This window comes from Anas platyrhynchos, chromosome 16, assembly GCF_047663525.1.
Source record: "Anas platyrhynchos isolate ZD024472 breed Pekin duck chromosome 16, IASCAAS_PekinDuck_T2T, whole genome shotgun sequence".
NCBI lineage: Eukaryota > Metazoa > Chordata > Aves > Anseriformes > Anatidae > Anas > Anas platyrhynchos.
The window spans coordinates 3,460,821-3,481,977 of record NC_092602.1 but is presented as its reverse complement, the minus strand read 5'-3'; the positions used below and the strand labels follow the sequence as shown (position 1 = coordinate 3,481,977).

Sequence of the window (21,157 nt, the reverse complement as noted above, 5' to 3'; positions counted from 1 at the left end):
AGCGGCGCGTCACGTGATGGCCGGGCGCGAGCCGGAGCGCGCCAAAACGCCCGGCGGGGGCGGTTGGGGGGGGGGGAGGGGCGCGAGGCGGCGGCGGGGTCACGTGACGCGCGCGCGGCCTTGGCGGGTAAAGGAGGGGGGGAAGCGGGTCACGTGCCCGCCGCGCGCGCGCCAGCGGCGGGCAGCGCCTGGCGTCACGTGGGGGCGGCGCGCGGCGGAGGTCACGTGGGGCGGCGCGGCGGGCGGGCGGGCGGCCCTCCCCCTCCTTCCTCCCCCCCCCTCCCCCTCCGGCCTCCCCTCCCCTGTGAGAGGGGAGGGAGGGCCAAGATGGCGGCCGGCAGTTAGAGAGCGGCGGGGCCGGCGGCGGGCACTGCGGGGAGCGGCCGCGGCGGGACCGGGAGCGAGACGCGAGCGAGTGAGTGAGCCCCGCGCCGCTCCCCGCGGCTTCCTCGGGGCGTTCCCTGCGCGGCGAGGCCTCCTCCCGGGGCTCCCTCAGCGCCTCAGCTCGGGCCTGGGGGGGCTCTGAGGGGAAGGGGCCGGGGGTGGCGGCGGGCCCCGAGCCTGCCTCAGCGCCTGGGCGCGGGCCGGGCCTCGGCGGGGGGCGGTTGGGAGCGGGGCGGGGGCCGGGCTGGGCCTCGGGCGGGCGGGGAGCCCCGCGGGGCTGTGAGGAGCGGGGGCGGGCGGCCTCCCCTGGGCCCCCGGCCTCTCCCCTCAGCCCCCGGCCTCCCCGCCGCGGCTTCCCCGGCTCCTTTGTGCTCGGCTCAGGGCTGCGGGGCCGCCGCGCTGCCCGCGGAGGGGATTCCCGGTGCTTCGCGGTGCACCCAGCGCCCTTTCCCCTTCTCCTCGTTGTGCGGGGGGGGCCGCGCAGCCAGGCGGCTCCCGGTACCGGCGTTCCGCAGCCGAAGCGCCCCCCGGTACCGGGGTTACGCAGCCGCTCCGGGCCCAACCCGGAAGTTTTTGTCCGCCCCACGTGGCGGCGGCTCCCCCCCGGCTCCCCCCGGCCGCCTGCGGGGCCGCCGCGCCTCGCCCCCGGGTTGCCAGGGGGAGCGGGCCCCGCGTCCCTGCCGAGCCCTGAGGTGTGTGTGTGTGCGGGGGGGAGGCCTTGCGGGGCTCCCTCCCGTTCGTCCCGCTGTTATTTTTATCTGGCCGGGTTCCGCGCTTTGTTGGAGGGGAGAAACGAGGAGTACGGAGCTCTTTCTCTAGGTCCTTGCAGCGTGGTTGTTGGTCTTGGGTGCATGCTAAAGATTAGGTTAGTACCTTACGCGTAAAAACCATTTAAATTAACGTGTTAGGTTATTAGCGTGAGCAAACGACGATTTCTTACACAAAAACACAAAACCTGTAGTTAATTCTTAACTCGGCGATAGGCTGTTTGCCTTTGAAGTACATAAATTGTCTGGATTAAAGTAGCGAGTGAAAATACCAGGATATTCTGCGAGTTTCTTAAATGGAAGAACTTGATGATGTCAAGCAAATAATTTACTACGGTAGGAGTTGTGTAAGAGCATGACATTCAGATTTTTTTTTCCTGTTATCTTTCTTTCTTGCTGGTGTGCTGTTTTATTTTAATGTGATCTTAGTCTTTAAAAATAAAAACGTGGGTAGTTTGCCTTACTGTCCGGACAAGTTCTTTGGTGTCAGAACAGGTTGATAGCTGCTCTAGGAGCTTGTGCCTTGGGTTACACCTGGAACTGACTCTCACGGCAAAACTGAGGAAGGGTTCTGGTGTTTGGGTGCTGTGATCACCTCTTTTGGGTTTTTATTTCTTAAAAACCTTTCCTGTCAGCTAACTTAACCTCTATGTGTCTAGTCTGAAAGCTGACTTCACGTCAAATCGTTGCATTGTTTTTCCTTCTAATATTAAGGAAAAAAAAAAGCTGGATTTCCCATCTTGGTTCTGTACGTCCTGCCTGCTGTAAAATTCATAAGACAGTTGGGAGAGAGCTTTAGGGCAGAGCTGAATCCCACGGTGTGCTATATCCTGAGCTGTGCCTCATGTCCTCGTGGGTTTCTCTTTGGGGAGAGAAGCAGTGTTTGAACAACTGGCAGGGTATTTACAGGACTGGGCTGCTTTTCACAGAAATCTGAAGATAACTTTGTGCATTTAACTGCAGCGTTAGCCAGTAGTCCTGAGGTTAAAGCGTGGAAGCATGGGTGAGTTCAGTAATTAGCCTTGTACTCCTTGATTGGGTAGTGACTGGAAAGGAGCAGAAGGGATTGGGTTTGAGCTCAGGTTTTTTGTTGCTGTTGTTGTTACCCAGGCTACTTTCTGGAGTCTAAAGCTGGGATGAGCCAAACCCCTGTGGATATCCACCGAATCCCATAGAGTGGGACTGGGGGTTAACAGCCCTCACACATCCCTTGTGCGAGGCTGCCATGGGATTGTGAAATGTTTTTGCTGCCGCTAGTGCACAGGTCAGGCAGCCGGGGTACACATCTGCCTTTCAGTGCTGCATCACGATTTGCATGATACCTCACATGGCTTCCAACATAGCTTAAGTGACGTGTGTTCCTCAGAAAGCTCCTCCTAATAAAAGGAGAACTAGTTGCTTAACTGTGGTAGTGTTGCAGGCTGAGCATTAAAACCGAGTTTGCAGGTTGGGCATGCCAGAGGCCGGCTGTCTGAAGGGTTTAGTAACAGCTTCCCTAGCTGACTGGGATGTTAACTTCAGGCTAAGTTGTGATACTGTAGTTCAGTGCCTTTTATAGGTTCTTAACCGATACAGTGTCACGATGTGGAACTGACAGATTTAGGAATGAAACCTTCTCATGGTTTCAGATTCTACCCTATTCTTCTTGGGGGAACTGGAGAGCAGGTTGCTCTCCGTGTGCTTTAGATTTTTTTTTTTGTTTTCTGTCTTTCTAACAAAGCTAAAATGGAGGGAGGGAGAGAGCCAGGTTGGCATGGATACATGTCGTAATATTAAACATGGCATTCTGGTTTTGTTTCTTTAAATCAGGAATTATTTACATAATGCACAGTGGTAGGGAAACTGTCATTTTATCAAAGTTTCAGGCCCTGTTCTTCAGCAGTATAGTACCTTACAAAAATGTTCGGTATATTTTCATAGGCCTCTTCGAAATGGCAGCAGGTTGTATTCTTTTTTAATGCAAAGAATAGCTGGGACACTACCATTTGAAATTTTATAAATCCATATTTTTAGTTTTTATCTAACAGGTTGGTTCTTGCTCTGTGACACTGGACAGCCTGACTAAACATAGACAACCTTGTCTGCAAGATTCTGCATGCTCAGAATGGCTCTTCAACTGGTGAAATGCTCAGGGAACAGCTTGTAATATTCACAACTTTTTTTTTTATAAATATTTTCTTTTGGAGTTTTTTAAGATGTGGCAAACAGGTCCTTATATAGTATTGCCAAAGCTGAGCTGCAGAGCCTGATAAAGTTGTTTTCACTTATGTTAACTAGGAAGCCTCCTACCTTGCAAGATTATGGGGCTGTTTCAGCCTGATAACGTTTTAGGCTTGACTAGTGTATGTCACAAAAAATAAAATAAGCTATCAAGATGCAGCTTTTCCTATGTATTTTTTTCATCTTCTCTCCCTTACTAATCTAAAACTACATGGGAGAAAAGGGGGGGGTGGCAGCGCGGTGGCACTTGGAAGGTTCACAAAATCTAAAACTGGTGCCAAGTATTCAGGGCTTTTAATGTAAAAATTCTAGAAGTTCAGAATTCCTTTTGTTCTAGTTTCAAACAATGCAGCTTTGTTCCCACCATCCAGAAACAAAATAAATGAAACTAGTTAGTCAAACTTTCATTGTCCAAGCTGTCTGACAGACAAGTAAACAATCGCTGTTGTTTCTCTTAACGGTTGCTAACAGTCCAGCCAAAGCTAATTTTTAAGACTGTTAAACCAGGAGTTAGCATGGGAGGAATACAGCTGGGGGATTTCTCGTATGAAGACAGCTCTGGTAGGAAAGTGGGGGTTCGGAGCTGAACATACGCACTCTGGAATTCTAGGAATTGCTATGCTGGCTTTTATTGCTGCTCATCTCGCAGAAACTTTGAAGCAAGCAATTAACAAATTACTTCTGTGACTGATTTTCAGAACTCACCCTGATTCAAATATACAAGCCATTGTGTTTATAAGGGTTAAAAATGAAGTGTTCAGTGTAATTGTTCTGTTAAACTTGACCTTAAACAGACTTGATAGGTTGTGGCACCATTTTAGAGTGGTTGGGCAAGGTGTGTTTCTATGTGGTGCTGTTATTTTTCCTAGCCTTGGTTTGAGTCTTAATTTCATAGGAAGTCCTTGCCTCGTATTGCAATACTAGACTAGAAGTTATCTTAAAGGGAACTAGAACAAAAGAATACTTAAGTAAACAGCTCCAAGCTTCTGTTTTCCCATGCCCCCTATTCTGTACAGAGGGACGTACTTACCTCTCAGCTGGGCTCTAGCCATAGCTCCTCCTAGAGATGGCTCGAGCAAAGCCATGTGCAGGCTGAACAATGACCTAACTGTCACTCTTTTTGTACATTTTAGATGTTCTTGTTTGACTGTGTTGAGCAAAGGTGTTTGTGCTGTACAGAAGAGTGCCTGCTCCTTCCCAAATGAAAGCTGCAGAATTACAAGTGTGAAGTGTTTCAGGGCCGCCAGTTTGAAGGAGTGACCAGTGCTAATTCCCCTCACTTTACAAACTCACCTGCAGTGGCTGAAGTTCCGAACCCCAAAAGGATTGAGAAGCCCAAACTTCATTTTTCAGGCTTCATCCTTCTCCTCCCACCAGTTTATAATCAGGGAACAATGCTGCAAGCCTTTAAACAAAATGATCGCTGTCAGTATTTTAGCCTGAGGAAAATTAGATTTATCCTTCCCATTTTGATGTGCGTATGTATTTATAGACCCCTTTCATGAGATAGGGGGCTTAATGCTTCCGAAAGGTAAAGCCAGCAGTCTGCTCTTACTCGCTTTTATTGACCCATTCGGGGCTCCAGGAGACGGACTCGTGGGAGGTGACGTCCTCTGGAGGAGCTGACACGGAACTTGTCTGCTCGCTATCTTCAGATCTGCCGTGCCAATAAACTACAAAGTAGGCCGTTCTGCCGACTTGGCTGATCACCTCAAGTGCCTTATTTTTCTTAGGCAAAAAAAGGTCAGAGTATAGTTCTGACATAGCAAATGGCCTTTAATGGGGTGGCATTGGGTTAGTAGCAGTTCCACTGATTATTTTGTTGCTTTGGTATTCTTCTGGACAGAACAGTCTTTGAGGCTTAAAAGTACATCTTCCCCTTGTCCCTGTACCGTACGTCCACTCCTCCAGCTGTTATGCCACCGTCTGAGAGTTGGTCCACTAAAAGGAGGTCTCTCCCTATTATCAGGCATACTAGAGCTAGGAAGAACAAGAATTAAATGCCCGAGGCTTTATTTACTACAAGAATTACCTGTTCTGCCAAATGTGCTAGGTGGTGTGTGCAACCGACCAGCTGGCTGTGGCTCAGTGTACGCGTAGAGAAGGATGAGTGACTGAATGCTGCTTCCTCTGTGAATGTGTCGGAAATGGCAAATATTTTTGTGTTCTTATCTGCTTTAGAGTATGTGTTCAGCTCTGTTGGTTTTCTGGTTTGTTACCAATGGGGGGTGGTGGTGGTGTGGAAAGCAAGTGAAATGAATTTCTGCTTAAAGTGTATTTTGGAATATGTAAGCAATAGTTGAGGTAATGAGTGAAATTCAGTTTTTCTCTTAGGACTAGGGCAAATGGGCTTCCTTAGGAGAGCAAAACGCATCTGTCTTGAACAGCATTTGGCTTTTTCAGAAGTTTATACGCTGCCTAGCAAAGCTTCTTGGAATTAATATTGCTTGTCCTACACATGAAGGAGCCTGTGACCTGATGCTAGTGTCCTATTTAATGTGTAGCTAACATACTACAATATGGAACATTTGTTCTTCCCACTATGCAAAACAAAATTTCTCCCATGAATGAATTACTACCTAATGAAACGGTACGCAAGAAATAAAAGCTTTCCTTACAAGCTTTTTATCACTAAATTGTTGTTACAAGATAAACTAAATGAATTTTAATTGTGCTTCTCTGACAGAGACACATCATTAGCATAATAGTCTCGCCACTTCTGCCTCTTGATATTTCTTGTCGTGCTTAAAAATGTAGTGTGATGAAGACTAAAAAGGCCTTTTTTCTGTAAGTTTACGAGTGTCATAGCATTCTTTGTAGCAAACTTTTTCCTACCTACTTGTAAGTTTGAGCATATTGAAAAGATTTGTAGATTATTTTTTTAAACGAACAAAGGAGCCGGAACAAATACAGAAAGTGAAACTGTGTAGACAGGTGACTGCACTGCACGCGTTCTTAAATCTAGGAAAGGAAACTTGAACTGGCTGTGCACATGCACACTAAACCTCAATTAAATGTAACTTGTATTTATGATCTTAATTTTTTAGAGATGGTGGAGCCAGGACAAGATCTGTTGCTTGCTGCTTTGAGTGAGAGTGGAATCAGTCCAAATGATCTATTTGATATTGACTCTCCGGACGTGGTTCTTGCAAATCCAGCTCCAACTCCAGCTGTTCAGCAGGTTAAAACAAGAACACTGTTGTTTGCTAGAGGACATAAGAGCTTGTACTTGATGTATTGGGAGAGGAGGGAGGGTCCATAGCAAATGTTCAAAGAATGTGGAATTTTCATAAATTTATTGCTTCATAGTGCTGAGATTGGCAAATGACTTGTTAGATCATTTTAAACTTTAAACTAACGCAATCTGAAACACGCTATTGAGGTCACTATAGTCATATATTTAACTTGCCTGGTTTCGTTACATTAAATGGGGATGTAGTGTCATGTGTCCATAGAGGACTCTGTGTTACTGGAGTTTTCTTGCCCTCCCTTAAAATGTCCACACTCTTAATATCACTGGACTCTGGCTGCTTCCTATAAAATGTCAGTGACATCACGGACCTAATAACATTGTCTCTGCAGTTAACTAATGGTTTTTAACTTTTCTGGATGGAAATAACCACTTCATGACCTTTGTTTCCAGTGCAGCCTTTGTTAATAAGCTCAGTTAAGGACTTCCCCATTAACTTTCATTTTGTGGGTGGGTGTTTAGACTTGAATTCGATTTCCTGCTAATCTGAGTACCTAGTGATACTTTCTTTCTTCCCTCTGCAGTCAGTGCCACTTAGTGCATTAGAGCTAGGCTTGGAAACCGAGGCCACAGCTGCTGTGAAACAAGAACCAGAGACAGTATCAACTCCAGCCTTATTAAATGTTCGGGTAAGAACTTCAGGGCTTTTTGTGACATTTCACTAAGGTACACATACAAGAGGTAGGACTGTAATGTGCCAGTTAGACATCATCTCAGTGCTATGTATTTTGAGCCTGTGAAAGCTGAACAGACCCATGGGTTGATAGGATTTTTATGACAAGGAGAACCAAAGAAGACAAACAGCATGCAGAAAAACATTTTGGGGTGTCCAGTGTGCCTTTTACTTCCCCTGCATGCATATTCTGGGTATGTGAAAGCTTTGTGAATTTGAAGCCTGTACCTGAGCTATGCATCACCTTTTGTAACTGCAGATAATTCTGAGCACCACAACTGTGGAGATAGTTTGTATGTTGGAAATTCTCTTCAGTTTAGAGTTTCTATACCTGTAGAAGTTGTGTTTCGTGCCTAGATATTTAATCCTTCATCCTATTTATTTATCTTAAAAAAAAAAAAAAAATGCAAAAACATACAGCAATATAGTGATAAATGTTTTGAAAGACGCTTAGTGCTCAGACTGTTGTACCACAAGGCAATTCTTATTAACAGAGTTCTTAAATGGTCACTTTTGTGCTCTAGCTGAAAGGCTAATAGTCTGCTTTTTTCACTGCTGTCTGAAAAATCTCCCTGGTTCTTTGTTGGTAGCAACCACCATCCACCACAACCTTTGTGCTGAATCAAATAAATCAGCTTCCAACTTTGGGGACTACAATAGTGATGACAAAAACAACACCTGTTACAACCACAAGGCAGACTATTACTGTAGCAAAAATCATTCAGACCAGCACGACTACTCGACCCTCAGTTGCAGCACCAGCAGTACGGAATGCCTTGACCACTGCACCATCGAAGGACCAGATTCAGCTGAAAGATCTTCTGAAGAATAATAGTCTTAATGAACTAATGAAATTGAAGCCACCTCCTAACATTGCCCAACCAGTGGCAACAGCAGCAAGTGAGTGTTCTTCTTTCTTCATAATTACAGTATTTTGGTTAAATGGTAAAATCATCTTGTGTGAAAATATTTGTACATCTTGTATTTTGGTTGATTTTTGGAATATCCCAGTAAAATGAAAGTGTCCAGAAAACCTTATAAATTCTGTTCAAACTCCAATTCGGGGTGAAATAATAAAAATAACAGGCTTTTAAGAAGTAACACCTTCAGTTTACTGTAAGGAATGGGGAAAATGATGTTTTAAAATGCAGCTGGCAAATTTGTAAAATTAATTTGTGGGCATTACTGAAGTTGATGGCTTAGCTGTCTTGAGCCTGTGTGAGTTCTTGTTCTGCTGTATGTTTGCTGTGGAACTACAACAGATGGGCTTGTTCTCTTGCATCTTCCAAAACAGATCTGTAGTACTCCTATCATACGGTGTTTCTCTAAAGTATCTCCCAAGAAAGGAGAATCTTGGTAGCCCTGTAAATTCCATGGGAAGCATCAGACCTGTTGTGTTAAGAAAATGTGCTAAAAACTTGCTGTTTGCTTCCATGTTACCGCTTAAAGATGGTGTTACGTGCCAGAAGTATTTTGTTAGCACGCTCTAAATCTTCACCTTGTGATACCTTTCATAGTCTTTTCTTGTATGCTATTTCTAACATGTAGTTAACTAACACGATTAGCTTAAATAAAAGGGGAAAAACTGCGTGCATGTGTATTTTTAAATTGCAATTTGATGTCTAAAGTATTGCACGAAACATACTGGTTTCATTCTTTTGAATTATTCTGATTTTAGCATGAGGTAAGATTAGGCTACTTCAGTTTGAAAATAGCTCTATTGCTGCTTTTCCTGAGAAGTACACGGGCTTCTTCTGTGTTACTATATTATCATTGTCTCTGAAATAAATGTTGCTAATTTTTATAGGCAGAGATGAAAGTATGCCTTTTTTCATATGCAGGTAGAATGCACTCTAAATGAAGCCAGCTGTGAGGATGGAAACAAGAATGTTCCTCTTTGCTCACTGTTCTTGAATTGAACTTGAAAAAACAACTGAAGTTGAGGGGTGGGAGGCAGGAAAAGCAGTGAGGGAGAACAGGAAAGAGTTTTATAGGATCTCAGTCTCTTTGTACTAAATGAAAGCTCACAGAAGCATGTAAATAATGAGGAAGTAACAAGACCCCATAGGTGGTGTAGTGGCACAGCTGCAGAAAGTAGTTGAATGTGCATCCTCTCAAGTAAGGGAACATGACTTCTAGAACCACATTTCTAGTCTTATTTATGTGCTTGTGGTTTTGGACCTTTTTTGTTATTATTCAAAAATAATTTTAAAAAATTGGTAAGTACTTGTAGAAAACCCTGGGCAGAGGAGCTTGTGGAAGGAAGCGTGGTCTTCTCATACAACTCAAGCAGCAGAAGTTACAGGTTGTAAACAAAAACTTAAATTATGCAGCCTTTCTGATGCAAATGGTTTCTGTGCAATTGTTTTGTTTCCTATGGTCAGTTGCATGAAATCTAATACAAGTATTGACTATCAACCTCATGGAAGCTTGATAGCTCCTTTAATTGTTTTACATGTATCCTTGCGTGAATTTCTTTTAATTCTGTACTGAACCGTATTGCTAGTTGATGCCAAATGTGGGTGAGGACAGGCAAGTTAGTAGATCTCCATTTTGAAGGATCCTGTTATAAACTAAACAACGAGACCAAAGTTGGTTTTCTTTTTTTCAGACATAATTGTAGTTCCTAAGGTGGTAAATGCCACCAGACCAGGTACGTTCATTACTGTTGAAACATGGGGCTTTCTGGTTTGTTGTTAAACTCCAGAAGTTCACAAGGTGGAGTACTTCTAAATATTGTATCTAGATTTGGTGAAGGTTTCTTTCTTTATTTTGAAACTAATGCACACCTGTGTCAGATGTGATGGTATTGCATGGGAAATCTTAAGTAGTAGTGGAACTTAATCCTTGTGTGCTTGGATACATTATTTTTGGACATAAATAATGATAGCGTTATGAAGCACCTGTGTCCTACTGAACAATAGTGTCCTTCTCTGTTAATGAGCTGGAAGAGAAGTGTTGAAATCTGAGTCAGCGTTTAGAGGGAATTCCTGTAAAACACAGCGGATGTTGTTTTTTTTTGTAGCTGATCTAAGCAATGGTGCAGTGAAGAAGGAGGCTTCCACAAAAGAGGTAGCAAGAATATGGATAAACGATATTAAAATGAGGAGTTTTTCACCTACTATGGTAAGTAGTACAAGTAGTTAATCTGCTAATTGAGTTTATATTTTATTGGCCCCAGCCAACTGTGACTAGTTTCAGTGGTTACTTGTATTTGCCTGTTGTGGTAGAATTGTACTGAGTGCATCTGTTTCTTCAAAAGGTTTGCTTCTCCACTAAGAGTACTTGATTAGATGACTAAAACTAACAGCCATGTAGACCAGGCAGCCTGCATACCAAATGACAATTACTTGAAGTTATCTTTAACAGCACCTTGTTGTTTGGATATGAAAGGATGTGCTCCAGTTAAAGCTGATAAACACCTCACTTGCTGTGTGTTTTTAAGATGTTTTTCTTTTAAATATCTCTGTGTAGCTAGCAACAAGGAAACCAGGAGACTTTCTCTAGCATGACTGACATTTTGGGTGGTTTGATTTAAGATGTAAATAGAGTATCATCCAATAGCCTTAAATTTTAATAGATGTTTACAGCAGCAGAACATGTTTTAGAGTTTCAGCATCTTCACTGATGGAATTGGGTTGAAGATTGTGATGAGCAGTGCTCCTCAGTAACTGGCACAAAAAATTTCTTTGGGCAAATTTTGAAATATTAAATATCAATTGTGAAAGACTTTGAGTTGCTGTCTAGAGAGTTTTAAAATATTAGTGTATTTACGGTAATGAAAATCACAGTAAAAATGGATAACTGTCAAGTTTGGGAGAATACTGGGTATAACTGTGGTAACTATTGTAACTGTTCCCTGAAGGTGTGAAATTGTGCAATGAAAGTGCAACTAGAAGAGTCTTCATGGGAGTACCTGAAAGTTAGTTTTTTAACTTGTTGTTTTCTTTAAGTTTCTTTCTTTAAGCTTGGGCTTAAAATGCTGTAGTGAGTCTCTCTGTAAGGGAGAGGAAGCTCCATGATGTTGTGTTTGAAGATACCTTCAGAGCCTAAGAGATGTACATTTCCTTTTGTAGTTTGCCCTTCTGCTCTATTGCATGTGCTATGGAAAGTCAAGTGCAAGTTTATGTTCATTATGTTTCTCAGTTTAATTTTCAGGACATAGTCAAACAGCACGTTATTAATACTCTAATGCAGATATTCCTCTATTCTAGAAAGTGCCAGCAGTAAAAGAGGAGGAGGAACCTGAGGAAGAAGATGAAGAAGAAATGGGCCATGCAGAAACTTACGCTGAGTATATGCCAATAAAATGTATGACCTAAAAGCTTAATTGCATTAAAATGCTGAAAAGTTTTGACACCTTTTAGTAACTAGACTGGAGTGAATAGCATACACCATAAGTCCTATGGGTTTCTATATGAATGAAGAAAAAATCTGAATTTATGGTGTTTTTTTCCCTAGGATTTTTTTTCTTCTATAGCACTTAGTTTTGGAAGGTAATGTTCCTTTCTTTAATAAGAAAGGCGTTAGTTGAGCACTGCCTGTTTCATAAATAGAGTTGAACTGAAATCGGGTTTTTTTTACCTCTTAAGGTTTTTGTTGTTTTTTTTTTTTTATCTCTAAGTTTTCTGCCTCAGCAGAGGAACTTGTCTTATAAAAAGTTTGAGTGGTCACTAATATCCTTAAAATCCATTTTGAGTCTTTCAGTATGAAGTTTACCCTAAGTGCTTTCTTCCTATATTGTTCCTGATTTTTATTTCTTAGAATTGCCTTTTTATTCTTCTAAAAAGGAAGCAAATCTCTTACAGCTGTTAATTGCCATCTCCTCTCTTTTCTCCTTTTCCCTCTTTATTGTAATTAGTGACAAAAAGGTCTAATCTTATTTACTAGTTACTTAATGATCAGCTCTAAAAGTAAAGCAAAAAAAATTGTGTGAGGCTTGCAGCTAAATGGTTAATTTTTATTGTCACGGATGATATCTGTCAGTAATTAAACCATGTCTGTTCTAAATCTTTTCTCTTCTCGTACTACTTAAAAACAGCACTGTATAAATAGTGAGAAGAATGTTGCTTTTGTGATTCTGACATTTGAGGTTGCCTCTATTTTTTTGGGGAAGGCAAAGTTCAGGGCAGTTTCAAACATATTGAGTACATAAATATTTTTAATTTTCAATACAATGAGCTTTTATATAACTTTATTAAAATTGATGGAAAGTGGTTAGAAGAGAAACAGTTACGAATTGCAGTTATGTAAACCCAGGTTGATATATTCCTTTGTATGTGATAGTTTAACATGACTTAGAGTAAACAATGAAGTGTATTTCCTGAGTTCAACCTTTGCAGTGGTCAACTGCAGTTTGTTTTAGAAAATAAACTAACCTTTTCTGTAGCAACGGATCTGTTTATGATGTTCTCATCCTCTTCCTTCCTCCCCTTACCTTCCCAACCAGTAAAAATTGGTCTACGTCATCCTGACCCGGTAGTGGAAACCAGCTCCTTATCCAGTGTAACTCCTCCTGATGTGTGGTACCAGACATCGATATCAGAAGAAACAATTGATAATGGCTGGCTGTCAGCTTTGCAACTTGAAGCGATCACTTATGCAGCCCAGGTATGCTAGATGTTACGTCTCTTGTGCGTGTTTTACTGCTGTATTAAAAACTTCAGTGGGCACATGTCTGATAATGAGTATGCAGCTCTCCGTAAATCAGGAAGGTAGTGAAGGTTAGAGGACAAATAAAATGGTCGTAGGAAGAAGTTGCCCCTTGAGTATTTGAGACTTAAAGTCTGGGCCTAAGGCAGAAGAAGACGGAAGAATAAAGGGGGGATGAAAAATCAAGATTTATGATTTATTCATCAGATTCCCCAAAATGGGCACAAATGGGAGCTTGGTGAAACTGATAAGAGAATCTTTACAAAGTAAGCAGTGACCGTATCAAAGGGTTTAAAGAAAATTCTGCTAGTGTTCTGTTAGTGACTAGACCCATGCATATCTTCTACTCCAGTTCCAGGTGCTGAGGGAAGGAGGCAGGGATCAGGAACCATGTAGAGCCGTCAAGCTCGTATGCTCTCCCTCAATGAAACTTCATTTTGTCAGAAACTGCTTGGTGGGGTGGACCACTGGTCTCATCCGATAGGATGTTTCTTATGTTGGCTTGCTTATGACAATCCGCAGTGATGTGTTTTGGAGAATGAGTACAAGTTTTTGTTTTCTCCTACAGCAACATGAAACATTCCTGCCCAATGGAGACAGAGCTGGATTCTTGATAGGTGATGGTGCTGGTGTAGGAAAAGGAAGGACCATAGCTGGGATAATCTATGAAAATTACTTGTTAGGCAGAAAAAGAGCAGTCTGGTAAGTGTGTAAGGATTTGTTAGAGCAGATGTTATAGTGACTATAGTACTTAAATTCAGTGTAATCTGTCTTCTGAAAAATGTTTGAACTGCTCTTTGAACTGCTGTAACTTAAATGCTTTTTTATATCTTCAGGTTTAGCGTGTCGAATGATCTGAAATACGATGCTGAAAGAGACTTGAGAGATATTGGAGCAAAAAACATTTTGGTTCATTCATTAAACAAGGTGTGGAAACTTTTTACTATGTACAGTTGAGGCAAAACTTTAGGTACGCTTGTGTGACAAGTTATGCATGTTAACTGTTTTAAGAGCAAGAATGTACTAATTTCAATAAAACTGCTGTCTAGGTCTTGTTTGACAGGCCTTAATCTTGTGAGAACCATGCAGTGCTTTAAGATAATCATGTAAATAGGCCCCTTGTAGGATTAAATCTTAGCATACGACTTTTAAACATTATTATTCAAACTACTACTGATACTACTAATAGAGTATCTTCTAGAAGTTGAAATAATCCTTAAATCTTTTAGACTTTGTAGCATGTTTTCATTTTTACACCACCAGTGCAGAGTTTGTATGTAGTACACTTTGTGTGTAATTATTGTATAATAGACTTTCTCGGAATGTATTAAAATGGCAGCAACGCGTGAAGTTATTTTCTGTGCTGTCTGCTTAGGATTAGCCACTTACATAAATTGTGAAGTGTGATTACTGGTTGAGTTCCCTGTCTGAACTTAAAATTCCTTTTGAGTTAGTATTCTTGCTTTTTTTCTAAAATACAGTAAAGCTTCTAGAAATTGTCAGTTATAGTAGCAGCAATAAATACACTCTCTAAATAGCTTTAAGCAATGCATCAGAACAAAAATGTTAATTGTATTTAAGCTAAGAAAACCATCAAGTTGAAGAACTTGGCTGTTAATCTTTGAGGCCTCAGATCTAGTCTTTCTTAAGTATATGTATAAGCAGAGTGCTGTAAAACCTCTTAACCAACTTCCCATAAGCCAGATATACCCTAAGCATGATGTAGGGTCTAGGGGTTTCAAAGTGTACAAGCCATAAAGTTAAGACCACCAGCATGCCTTAGTCATATGGTAGATGGTTCTGAGGAGGAATCCTTTGAATAATTGATTTCTTATCTCTACGGCAGTTCAAGTATGGGAAGATTTCTTCCAAACACAATGGAAGCGTGAAGAAGGGTGTCATTTTTGCCACATATTCCTCTCTTATTGGTGAAAGTCAGTCTGGTGGTAAATACAAGACCAGATTAAAGCAGCTTCTTCACTGGTGTGGTGAAGACTTTGATGGAGTTGTATCCTTTTTCTGAAGTTGGTTGTAACAAAGCTGTTGTTTCAGCGCACATCCTTAAAGACAATCCTGTTTTTTTTTATTTTCTGGTACTTCTGTATTTGTTCTTTCTCACAGTACTGTCACACAATAATGAATTGCATTCATGCATTGACAGTAGACATGAAGCCTTACAAAAAAAAACTTCATGGCAATCTACGACCATCATATTGTTAACACACAACTCTTGTACAAGAGAAGAGCTTTTGCATTTTCTATAAAGAACACAAAATTAAAATGTTACTTAAGAATCTTAAGCTTACATATTCCATTTCTCCAGTATACTAAGTGTTTTTGTATGGGAGTATCGATGATGCTTTGAAGGATTCAATTCTGAAGAGTATGGGTAGTTGTGCTACTAAATACTAGCTAAATATTTTTTCCTAAAGTGTTGATTGTAAAATGTGACTAGTAAAAAGTGCAATTTACCATTTGTAACCTACCTCTAATTAGTAGGCTTTCTTGTTTTCTCTTCTTAACTCTCAGGTAAAAAAAAAAAATCAGTCGAGCAAACCTTTTCCTTAATTATGGTTCAGATTGTATTTGATGAGTGTCATAAAGCCAAGAATCTGTGTCCTGTTGGTTCATCAAAACCGACAAAAACAGGTCTGGCTGTACTGGAACTTCAAAATAAACTTCCAAAAGCTAGGGTTGTTTATGCTAGTGCCACAGGTATGTACTACTTGGTTCGCATTAAATGTTTGTATGCTTTTACTGGCACTGGTACAAAGTGTGTTCTTCTCCTAGGTGCATCTGAGCCAAGAAATATGGCATACATGAACCGTCTTGGAATATGGGGTGAAGGAACTCCATTTAGGGAATTCAGTGACTTTATTCAGGCTGTCGAAAGAAGGTAATAATTTGAAGAGCTATAGCAAGAACACATATGGTTGTGATTGAATGTGCTTTCCAGTTTCTTTGTCTTTGCTCACACACAGTCCTCCCCAGACTCATCCTGTCACTAAGGACTTTCTGCCTCTAGCTTCTAAATCTAGCAAAAATGTAATTTATCTTATGTGGTGAAAGATGAGATGCTTCCCTTACTTGCAGAAGATTTTGAGAGGTTTAGAAGCTGGCTAGGAGAATGGCCCTCTCAAAATGTGGGTGGTGGTATGAGGTGAAAATGTTTTGCTGCTAATCATGAAAACGCACTGTGTATACTGAGTGTGCTCAGTATAGGTAGTGTCTCCCTATATGCAAAAGCCCTCTAATGTTTATGCGCTCAGCTTAGGCAGCTTAACAGTAAGAAGTCTTGTTCTTATGCTTTCTGGCATAAGAACCCAGTTCAGAGAAATGACGTGTGCTGTTGAAAGGTACTTCGTATTTTAGACCTTTTAAAGAAAACTAAATGTGCGAGGTTGGGAGATAATGCCACTGCTGCATTCTTTGGTAGGTGAGCATTTTAATATATTCTGTTTTTGCCTACTTGACAAGGATTTTTGAACACTTCAAAATGCTACAATAGGGCTTAGTATGCATCTTCTCACATACCATCTACATGATGCATGCTTTTTCTAGACTGTGCAAGTGGAGTCTCTACTTTATTACTGAGTATGCATCAAACGAGCAATAATGAAATTACAGGCCCAAGCTTGTGAGTAGCTTAGCTTTGCAATTGACTTCAGTGCTCTCGAGGTATTGCTAAAGGTGTGTTTCTGTTGAAGAGAACTTAAGTTACTAGGTAACTTAATTATTCAGATTTATACTGGTATGAAAATAACTTAATATAGTTTGTATCCATTATTTTAAATCCTCGTTGGAGTTTATAAAATTGCAATAAAAGATTGTTACATGTTTGGACCAATTTAATCATTCACTTACGGTTAATGAGTTGATATCCTAATGCATGCTGGGTCATTTTTGGGGAAAAAGTAGCTGAGTGTTTTATACCCGTTGGAGTACATGTAGTACTCAAGGAGCAGGGATGTAGTTCATGTAGTTCTATGTGGAGGCTAGATTTCAAGACCTTATTTATTAGTATTGTTTAGTTAAACACTCCTAATGATTTTGAAAACATTCCTTCACGTTTGTAAGCATGCTATTTATTTGTAAAGCACTTGAATTTTGTTTTGTGTTTTTAACAAATCATTGCTCTTGAAAATGCTAACATTCACTTTTTGTTTTATTTTAGAGGTGTTGGTGCCATGGAAATAGTTGCTATGGATATGAAACTGAGAGGAATGTACATAGCTAGACAGTTGAGTTTTTCAGGTGTAACTTTCAAAATTGATGAAGTTCTGCTTTCACAGGAATATGTTAAAATGTACAATAAATCTGTGAAACTGGTAAGAACGCTTCTTTAAATTTGCTTCCTGTCTTGAGTTCTGAGAGGTTCAAGTTACTTGCATTAAACTTAAATGCTTTTGAAATGAAATATAGTACTGTTGCTTGTTGAAAGACAGGAATGGCATCTACTTGTGTATCATCTTAGTGTAAAAATTTGCATTTAAGACTTCGGCAAAAGCTGCTAGTTCTTGTTTGGAGTCATAAAAGCTGTAGTTTAGGGTGCATCTTCTAATATCTGACTGATCCACAGACCTCTAGCAGTGCTTCAGAGACCTTGGTCATTGTTGCCTTAGATGTTGCTGTTCTCCTGCTGGCCATAGCTGCTCCAGTCCTCCCCCTTTAGGCAACTGAGCTGACAACAAGCTGCAGAAGTGCTAGACAGTCTGCACACACTTCTTCATGGAAGCAGTATGGTAGAGCGGTGCTTGTAGTTAAACAGTGCAGGACAGTAGTTTTACATATGCAGTGGATCAAGTCTGAATTGGCAAAGCTGTCGTTGCTTTTAATGTTATTATTTCCTGGCTGGTTATCTCTTGTTGTTCTTAATATTGTCCACAAAACACATTCATTTGTACACATTCTTGTACAGTATCACCACTGTATTAGGAAAAAATATTACAATGAGAATAACCTGAGTTGGAAAGGATCCATCATAGAGTCCAATTCCTGACTCTACATAGCTCAGTGTAAGAGTTAAGCCATATATGTTAGTGTTGTCCAAATGTTTCTTGAACACAGGCTTAGAGCCATAATCCCCTGCCTGGGGTGCTTGTTCTAGTGCTTTGCCATCCTCTCAGTGAAGAACTTTTTTCTAATAGGGAATCTGAACTTCCTGACACAGCTTAATTGTTCCTTGGACATTGTTTAAAATGAACAGGGTCTTTACCTGCTGAATAAGTGCTTAAGCATGACTCAGTATTCATGTTGCATAGCTACAATAATTAAAATTGTTCTTTGACAGCTATAACATCAACTTCAAAACAGCATTGTACTTTATGAAGTTGTTTAAAAGTCATTAGACTCGTATCCAAAGCTTACTTAAAAGCATGCAAAAGTCTTACTTTACTGTTCTTGTCTTAGACAAGTTTTAAAGAGTATAACAAAACACTGTAAATGTGAAAGCAGTAGTTTTCTTTTTTTGGTTGTTGCTTATGCCTAATTATGGGCAGTTCTCTTGACTTTCTTAGCCTGAATATATTAATGGAGAAAGTAGATAATTAGAAAAAACTGTGCGTTTGCATTGGCAGTAATGTAAATATCTGCTTTTCATTATGAAAGTAATTATATTTTGACTTCACTCAGCCATAACTATTTTCTTTTTGTGTGCTTTGATGTACAAGGAGTTTCTTGACTTGCAGTCCTGTAGTATCCTAACTTTACGCTTCTCTTCTGTCTTTATTTGGATACTAAAGAATGTATCTATATAGCCTTGAAATGTGACACATAAAGCAATTAACAATCTCTTTTTCAGTGGGTCTGTGCTAGAGAAAGATTTCAACAAGCAGCTGATCTTATTGATGCAGAACAACGAATGAAAAAGTCTATGTGGGGTCAATTTTGGTCAGCTCATCAGAGGTTTTTCAAGTACCTTTGCATAGCATCTAAAGTGAAGAGGGTGGTGCAGCTGGCTCGGGAAGAAATCAAGAATGGGAAAGTAAGTTGATGAAGACTTACCTCTAAATATTTTTGTTTATATGTAATATTTTAAAAGGTATGGTGGCAACATGCTTTTGTACTCTGGTATTGAAACGTGTACCTTGTGTTAATTTGTCCTTTAGTGTGTTGTTATTGGCCTGCAGTCAACAGGAGAAGCAAGGACGCTAGAAGCTTTGGAGGAAGGTGGTGGTGAACTGAATGACTTTGTTTCTACAGCAAAGTAAGATATGATGTTTGTCAGAACTGTGCTTTAGCAAAGTGACTGGAATACTGGAATACATGTAGCAATTTGTGCTTAAGCTGCCTGTATGTGAAGCCTGACAGTATTACTTATATAAGCCATTCTGTAGTTCCTGGTTCTGTTAATGCCATGTTAAATGATGTTTTCGGGTGGAACAGCTGGTGCTGTTCTACCTCAAAGTGTGCGGGAGGGTAGATGTGTCAAGTGCATGCTGCATTTGCAGCAAAACTTCTATCAGATGAGCCAGATCAAATACTGAGACTACCTTGCTGAAGTTCTTAATAATTTAGGTTAATCTATCATTTAAACGTTGAGCAGTAAGAAAATGTCAGCAGCAATAACACTTGACACCAAAATCCAATTTAATGAGTTAAAAGTAACAGTGCTGTAAAGTAAATGTCTCCTACCACTGTTTTTTAGAGGGTGACAAACACAGTAACATGGGTGATAATTATACAGGGTGCATCTGTAATTGCATTCATGAGGAATAATTCTTCACAGAAGTCAAGCTGTTCAAATGTTACAAGTTTCTACTTTAGATGAATGCAAATTGAACTGAACTTTCTTTTCCTTAAACAGAGGAGTATTCCAGTCTCTTATTGAAAAGCACTTTCCAGCTCCTGACAGGAAGAAACTGTTTAGCTTGTTGGGAATTGACTTGACTGCTCAAAGCAACAACAATTCACCCAGAGACAGCCCTTGCAAGGAGAACAAAATAAAGAAGCGGAAAGGTAACGCTTGAGTTGCTACGCTAATATAGTGAAAATAGCAATTTTACAATTGCTGAAAAGAGAACTCTGAGGGGGAAAGAATAAATTGTGGGAATGTAAGTATCAGTACCAATATTCATGGAAGAGCGTGTATTACAGGTCTCTAAGACTTCTGTTACAAATTTCTGTTAATAGACTTAAAACTGCTGCCAAGGTAATACAATCTGTAAATTTTAGTTATTCATTCAAAAATTGGGCTGATACCTAGTGTGGGATTGTGTCCCAAAGCAGCTTGTATATCAGACCACTTCCTGATGCAGTCAAGCAAATAACTGCTTCCTTGTTCTCATGACTAAGAAAAGAGAAGCCTAGTAGTACCCTCTTTCCACAGGCTGGTGATACTTTTACCAAAAACAAGTGATTTTAAAAGTGTTGGGGGGAGGGGTTACTGGAAAAAATTTAAATTTATTTTAAACAGATTTGGTTTTAATGTTGAATATTTTTTCAGTTTGTATGTTGTCGTGTTGAAAACAAATGTCAAAAGTAGACTACAAGGTCTAAACTAACTTTTTTTTACCTCTTTGTCCTGGGGTGGTGATGGCATTAGGTGAAGAAGTAAGCAGAGAAGCCAAAAAAGCTCGTAAAACAGGTGGCCTTGCGGGTAGCAGCTCTGATGAGAGTGAAAGTGAATCTGATGCTTCAGACAATGAAGAAAGTGACAATGAGAGCCTCAGATATATGAGTTCTGGAGATGATGATGACTTCAACCCATTCAGAGATGAATCCAGTGAAGATGACGAAGACGGTAAGGCAGTTTAAGTGCTTCATGAAGCAAGTATCTGCACTTGCAGATAGTAAGCGTAAAGTCTTAAATATTTCAGTGACCCAAAAATAAGACTGTGAATGACAAGGTTGTAGTTAAATCCTACTGAGACAGGAATTAATTCTAGAGTGATCTGCATCTCTTCAGCAGATTTTTACACACTAAAATTCAGACTTCTGTAAGTCACCTTTTGTGACAAGAACATTGGTTTTCAGAGGAAAGGATGCATTTTGTTGTTGAATGCTTGTAAACTTTTTGAAAATATTTTATTTAATCCTAGATCCCTGGCTAATTAGAAAAGAGCATAAAAAAAATAAAGACAAGAAAAAGAAGAAAAGTATAGACCCGGATTCTATTCAAAGTGCCTTATTAGCTTCTGGTCTTGGCTCAAAACGACCTAGCTGTTTTACTTCCAGTGTTGGTACCACTACTTCTAGCACCAACACATCAGG

At 40.5% G+C, this 21,157-nt stretch overlaps 1 protein-coding gene across 2 annotated transcripts in view; it reads left to right on the top strand.

The window, feature by feature from the left end:
- The first annotated feature begins 231 nt into the window (after nucleotides 1-231).
- Nucleotides 232-21,157, top strand: part of SBNO1 (strawberry notch homolog 1) — a 35,271-nt gene continuing 14,345 nt past the window's right edge. Inside the window, exons 1-19 of one of the 2 annotated variants that reach the window (XM_038187277.2) lie at nucleotides 232-415; nucleotides 6,419-6,552; nucleotides 7,146-7,250; nucleotides 7,885-8,194; nucleotides 9,906-9,947; nucleotides 10,320-10,420; nucleotides 11,509-11,605; nucleotides 12,744-12,904; nucleotides 13,515-13,648; nucleotides 13,783-13,873; nucleotides 14,793-14,954; nucleotides 15,526-15,661; nucleotides 15,737-15,842; nucleotides 17,121-17,274; nucleotides 18,747-18,929; nucleotides 19,054-19,151; nucleotides 19,752-19,903; nucleotides 20,490-20,687; nucleotides 20,986-21,156. In XM_038187277.2, coding sequence (XP_038043205.1) covers nucleotides 6,421-6,552; nucleotides 7,146-7,250; nucleotides 7,885-8,194; nucleotides 9,906-9,947; nucleotides 10,320-10,420; nucleotides 11,509-11,605; nucleotides 12,744-12,904; nucleotides 13,515-13,648; nucleotides 13,783-13,873; nucleotides 14,793-14,954; nucleotides 15,526-15,661; nucleotides 15,737-15,842; nucleotides 17,121-17,274; nucleotides 18,747-18,929; nucleotides 19,054-19,151; nucleotides 19,752-19,903; nucleotides 20,490-20,687; nucleotides 20,986-21,156 — 2,533 coding nt within the window. In that variant the 5' untranslated portion in view covers nucleotides 232-415; nucleotides 6,419-6,420. The remainder of the gene's footprint in view (nucleotides 416-6,418; nucleotides 6,553-7,145; nucleotides 7,251-7,884; nucleotides 8,195-9,905; nucleotides 9,948-10,319; nucleotides 10,421-11,508; nucleotides 11,606-12,743; nucleotides 12,905-13,514; nucleotides 13,649-13,782; nucleotides 13,874-14,792; nucleotides 14,955-15,525; nucleotides 15,662-15,736; nucleotides 15,843-17,120; nucleotides 17,275-18,746; nucleotides 18,930-19,053; nucleotides 19,152-19,751; nucleotides 19,904-20,489; nucleotides 20,688-20,985; nucleotide 21,157) is intronic. The other variant, XM_072024417.1, reaches the window with a different exon arrangement.